A 6,582-nucleotide genomic window follows, 5' to 3' on the forward strand; every position below is an offset into this window, starting at 1 on the left:
TTAATTAAATGAGGACGCATCGGAAAGTTTATTCGTGCAAACACTCCGGCTTCGCTTATCGGCATCCTGCCTGCATTCGTCCACGTATCGGTCGTAGAATCTCGAAGATTGTGCATCCGACGAGTGGTAACCGGGAATTAGCAGATATCGTAATAATCGTGTCGCGCGGTCGTGCGGAGCGTCGAAAAGTACGAAACCTTTGTCCGAAACGTATTTCCGTATCGTAGCATTATCTCCTCGTAGCGGCGCTACTCGCCGTCAAGTGCCCCGGAGGTACCGCCGGCGGGCGACGGACTTGGTGAAATCATTCGGTCGTCCGGAGGTGTCGCCAGTCCCGGAGGTGCCGTCCGTCCCCTAAGTTGACGCCGGCCGTTATGTGGTGCCGCACGTATAATCACGCCCGTAACGAGCCGTCTCGGTTGCCGCGCGCGTGATTTCGCATCGGGCGAGTGTTCCGTACCGTAATCGCGGTCACCGCAGCTTGCGTGTTGCGTATCATCCGTAATAATTCGAAATATATGTCTCCGACACGTGGGTTTGAGAGACACGTTTCGAGTTAGTAATCGGACAGCGCCCTCATGTCGAGCGAGCGCCGAATATTAAGTAACTTTCGTCCGAAACGTTTTTACGTAGCTCTCCTCGTTGCGGCGCCGTAAATCGTCGTTAAGTGTTCCGGAGGTACCGCCGGCGGTCGTCTGACATCGAGAGATCATTCGGTCGTCCGGAGGTGCCGCCCGTCCCGGAGGTGTCGCCGGTCGGCCGTGGTTCCCGGAGGTGTCGCCCGGTCCGAAGGTGTCGCCGGTCGGCCGTGGTTCCCGGAGGTGTCGCCCGGCCCGGAGGTGCCGCCCGGCCCGGAGGTGCCGCCGGTCGGCCGTGGTTCCCGGAGGTGTCGCCCGGCCAGGAGGTGCCGCCCGACCCGGAGGTGCCGCCCGGCCCGGAGGTGCCGCCCGGCCCGGAGGTGCCGCCCGGCCCGGAGGTACCGTCGGTGCTTATACCTTATTGTCCCGGCATTTCGTTTGTTTCCTTCTTAATTAATGCTAATTATCGTTGTTTGACATTCGCCATACGGCTATCGTGATAATATTTTATCGTACAATAGGACTTTTCAATCGTTCGCTCTCCGCGACAATGTCTCGATTGAACGCGCCTTTCGGCGCTCGCGCTCGCATACGGCCGTGCGTAGGACCGTGCGTCGCCGACCGCCTGGCCGGCCGGTTGGGTACTATAAGAGATACGTCGCGCTCGGCGCGTCGAACGAGTCGAGCGAGTCCGGACGAGTCGTAAACGTACTTTCTCGAGTCTCTCGCCACTCCGGCGTGTTTCGACCGCTCTCCGTACCGTCGCCGACCGCTTGGCCGGTCGGTTGGGTACTATAAGAGGTAGGAGAGATTAATATTGTACGTGTCGCTCTCTCGACGTTGACAAACGAAGAATCGCCCGAACGGGTCGAGAACGGATTTTGTCGAGTCGCGACTCTGACACGGAGAGAACATTTATATATAAAATGTTTGATTTTGGAAACCACGAATATATAAAATAATATACGATCGTCGCAGAACGCGCCGCCGCCAAGTCTTCTCATGCTTGGAGGTTGCGTGTCTCGCGAGAACGTACGTTCGACTCTCGCGTCGTCTCGTATTCCTCTTCGCCGGGGATTACGGTGCGGCTCTTCTCGTTCGTCGCCGAACGCGCGCAAAATTAACGCACACTTATTTATTACGAGCACAGCATTGCCACGAGTCGGTGTCGCAAGACCGAATGGCTCTTATGTGGCGCGCACGCCTCTAGTGTGTTGGCCGCGCGGTTCCCTCTCGTTTCGTACGCAGCAGCGGAATCGTCGCGCTTACCGAGCATCTACTCCACGGATACGAGTTTGCGGGAAGAGTTGCTTCTTCCCGCTCGCTTTGTACGCCGTAGCGAAATCTTATTGCTGGTCGTGTGCGGTTAAACGCGTACGAACCAGACAGAACAGTCCTCGACGTCTAAGCATCGCCATCGTCGATCTAGCGTCAGGGTGAATCGCGCGGTCTCTCGAGACCGCGCATCATAACATTTGGGAGAATAAGAACACGAGTATTTTGATCTTGTGGATTTTTGAACGGAGAGGAGGAGGAAGAAGAGGAGAGGCGGCGGCGTCGGGGGTTTACTCTCGCCTCCGTCGTTCTCTCGTACGCTTTACATAATAGCGTTAAACACAGCAGAGTGTCGCCGACCGGCTGAGCAAGACCGGCGGCAAATAAAATGGCACATACGAGCGAGTCGCGCGCGCGTCGGTGTTTCGGCATCGAACGCGCGCGCGCGCGAAAAAGAGCTAGCGACGAGTCTTCGGGCTCGCTCGCGAGTTACTCCCTTGCGAGTAACCGAACACGAAGCTCCCTGGTTGATCCTGCCAGTAGTCATATGCTTGTCTCAAAGATTATAAATGTAATTTATTTAATTACATTTTTATTTTTTAAATAATACATATATACGTTCCAAAAAATATAAGCCATATTATTAATATGTACGTGTGTGTGGGTGTATAACTATCATTTAATACACATTCACGTTAAATCACATTATTTAATCATATTTAATAACTATATCACTAACATATATAATTAATACTTATAATAAATCATTTTTAAAGTAATTTTTTTTAAATTCTAGTTATCATTTTATCAAAATTATGAAAAAAAATTGATACAATTGTTAGAAAACTTAAATGTGCATAACTTTTTAATATATAGGCATTAATAAAATAAACATAGTGATTGTTAATTTTTTATGCTACAGCTACGCATAAAAGTACTAAAATGCTTAGAACTTTAAATTACTTTAATATTCAACTGTATATATTATTATAACTTTTCTCGTTTTATACTATATTTAAAAAATAATATTTAATAATTACTTTATTGCACTTACAACTATGCATATGTATTTAATACTGTAACCATTTAAATAATAAAATATATATATAATTACTGTGTATGAAATTAATACATTCAAAGTAAAAAAAGTACATATGCAAAAATAAACTCTATAAAATCTATAAATAAACGTAATAATAATAAACTGTGCAATAAACGTAATAATAAACGTTCAAATATTTTATTTATTATATATTAAAATTATTCTATTTAATAACCTGTCCTTTTCTTGTTTAGATCTCCTCATTTTCGCATCTCTTCTTTTGTTCTTTCTTTTTCCTAAAAAGAAATATGTGATTGTTATACATAGGTGCAATAAGTCAATTCTGCAATAAATATTCTATACAAAAATAACAATAAGTTCTTAAATGTTGTATTTAATTTAAAAAAACTAATACACGCAATAATGAACAGATAGTGCATGTGTTCACCCTCTTTAAAATCAGTTTCTTATAAAAATAAAAAGTTTGAGATAAGATGATAAAATAGTTAAATTGAGGTATATTATATATAACTTACAAATCTCGGTCAAATCTCTGCTTGGCTAAAATTAGCCATCTTGCAATTATATCCTCAACTTCCTTATTTGTTAAATTGGTTCTTGAAGTTCGCGCAGCATCTAACAACAAGTTTAAACAGATATGTGTGGTTATAGATTATATAAAAATTTAAAGCGACTTAATTTTATATATATATATATGTATATATGTATATATACTATTCAAAATTATTTTATATTCCTATGATTACATATTATTGAATAATGATATTAGAGTTCTAATAGCATCATCCAATATAACCATGCATAGAATGCTATATATAAAGTGTCAAAAATATGTCAATAAAAACATTTCTGTGATTAAATATTTATATACTTACTTATGATACATATAGTAATGCGAAGATTTTTAAAGGCATTTTTCAATTTTGCACCAGCCCAACTATATTCCATTGCTAATTTATTTGTTAAAATATGTTTCATCATGTACGAAATCACATCATGATGATCCTTACCTCCTAAAAAGCTCAATTGTCTTGTCTAAAAATATAAAATAATTTAATTAATATTAGTTTATGATCTAAAAATATCAAAATAATAAACATTTGTTTTTCTCTTATAAAAAAAGTTAACATTACTTTTCTTTTAACTTCTTTAAAATTATTTAACATTATATAAATAAATAAATATGTCCAAAATATTGCTTTTTATAAGACATTTCAATAAAATGTTTCTAATCGTAAGTATAAAATGATAATATTTTGTATATACCATTTCTGTAGCAACACATTTGTTTTTTAATTGATTATCAATTCTCTGTAATTGTTCTACGGTATCTGCTGGCAAATCGAAATCATAATGTTCATTTTTTTTTAAATCCGTTTCCTCATTTTTTCTTATGTGATTATCCAACTTTATTAAACGTTTATCAATTGTTGTAAGATTTAACAATACTGCATTTAGTTTCCTGATAATTAAATTATGAAAATCTGCAAAAATAATTGACACATATTATTGTTATCTACTCATTGTCAGATTATATAAATATTACGAATTATATACCATTTTAAATATATGTTTACAGTGATATAAATAAAAAAAGTTAAAACTTTAATAATATATATATATATATATATAGGTAAGCTTTTACAAAAATTTAAAATTAATAACAGATATATTTTTACCTACATCAATCTCAGCATTACAAGTATCGGATGTAGATATTGTATCTGAATTTTGTGGAACAAGGTCATCTTTATTTGCTGTTCGATGTTCTTGTGAACTTATAGATTTACTATATGTAACTGCAGACTTTTTAGACTGAATATTAATTATTTTTTCATTACTTATTTGTATCGGAGGCTTAGTTATTTTCTTATAATTTTTTATCAGTGGTTTTTTTATTTCATAAGTCATTTTGCTTTTATTTAAATCGTTTGATATATTAGAAGCTTCATCTAAATCATTGCTTGTGTCAGTTCTATCTGAATTATCAGAAGAACTTGAAATTTTTTTTACTCGATTCATTTTCTTATCACCTTGTATTAATGGTGTCTTTATTTCACAGATTTTGCTCTTATTTATTGTTAAAGCTTTTGGTGTATTAGGAAAATTATCTAACTCTAAATCATTGCGAGTTTTTAATTTATTGATGCTTGTGTCGCTTGTATCAGAATTATCAGGAGATGAACCTGTATTTTTTTTTGCTCGTTGATATCTCGATTTTTTGAGGTTATTTCCATCATCACCATCTATATCGGATATTTGTTCAGCTAATTTAAGTTTGTCTATAGCTTTATCATATGTATCTAAAACGTATAAAATTTTTGAATATTAAAAATTAGATTTTTGTTTTTATATATTTTATAATCAAATATCACTTAAAATTTAAATTTTAATATATACTTTTAATACATATATATTATAATTTTAATTTATATAATTTTTGATAAAAAAATAAAATACATTTTTTATATTACTAACCGCTGCTACCAAAAATACGGATTATTTTATATAATTGCCAATCATCAGAAGGAAATATTCTTTTCATAATTGCTTTATTTATCTTAATTTGACTTGTATATGATGGCCATTTACATTCCTTATTATTTTCAGTTAACCATTCAGAAGGAACAATTTGTAAACCATCTTCGAACTCCACAATATTATACGCCATAATAACTGTAAATAAAAATTGATCAGCATTGAAATTATAAATAATCTATGATGTAAATAATATGATAAAAATGTGACGATAATAATAATAATAATAATAATAATAATATTTGCAATTTATATTAGAGTATTATAATTACGTTTAATTATTTAATTACAAATGCAAATTAATATTAAACATGTATTATTCAGTTGTGTGTAACATCGGAAATATAATATAATTTTTTTTATAAGGCATTTTCAACATTTTTGCTCTAATTTTATCAAACTCCCATGTCTGAAGATGAGAATATTCAGACATGATACCAATATTTAAAGTTAATGACGAAATAGGCTGTGTATATAAATCTTCCACTAACACAAGTACTTTGCCAATAGCATACATTTTATTGTCATTAGATTTAATGAAATTTAAAATTGACATTATTTGTCCATTTTCAAAAGAAATGCAATTATTTTTTGGATCATCACAGTTAATATAATATTGATTATTGCAAAAAATTTTATATTGTTGTACAGAAATGAAATCTTTCGTAATAGGACCATCACAATGAGAGCGTGTAAAACATTTTTCCATATCGTATGAATTTGAATATATTTTGAATGTTTCATTATTATGTATTGTCTCAATTTCTGCAAATCTTCTTGTTAATTGCTGTAATGGTTGGTTAGTTTTACGAATTAATTTCTTTAACGTAGACATATAATTCTCAAATTTAAATGCACTAAATTTATCCAGAGCACCAAATTGTTTTACGTCTGCAGCAAGATGTAATAAATTATGAATATTATGTGAAATATATTTAGAACCGTAGATAACTTGAAATGATTTTACAAAATGTTTTAATAAATTTTCTGCATATTCTATAATAGAAGTTTGATATGTTAAAGTAGGATGTGCAAGAATTGTGATTGCTACATGTAATGTTAGAAAATTTAAATATACATTTTCTTGTAGTATTCCTTTCAATATAATAGGACCTGTATATAATAAAA

At 35.1% G+C, this 6,582-nt stretch overlaps 1 protein-coding gene across 1 annotated transcript; it reads right to left on the minus strand.

The window, feature by feature from the left end:
• Positions 1-3,093: 3,093 nt before the first annotated feature.
• On the minus strand, positions 3,094-4,368 carry LOC146724786 (uncharacterized). The gene is made up of 4 exons (XM_085489607.1): positions 4,183-4,368; positions 3,792-3,951; positions 3,432-3,531; positions 3,094-3,191 (listed from the first exon to the last, which is right to left on the minus strand). The coding sequence occupies exons 1-4, from the start codon at positions 4,183-4,185 to the stop codon at positions 3,146-3,148; spliced, it is 309 nt and encodes a 102-aa protein (XP_085345733.1). The 5' UTR covers positions 4,186-4,368; the 3' UTR covers positions 3,094-3,145.
• Between the last annotated feature and the right edge of the window lie 2,214 nt (positions 4,369-6,582).

The sequence above is a fragment of the Nylanderia fulva genome, unplaced genomic scaffold, assembly GCF_048542155.1.
Source record: "Nylanderia fulva isolate GAGA-0341 unplaced genomic scaffold, ASM4854215v1 Scaffold1168, whole genome shotgun sequence".
In the NCBI taxonomy this organism is placed as follows: domain Eukaryota; kingdom Metazoa; phylum Arthropoda; class Insecta; order Hymenoptera; family Formicidae; genus Nylanderia; species Nylanderia fulva.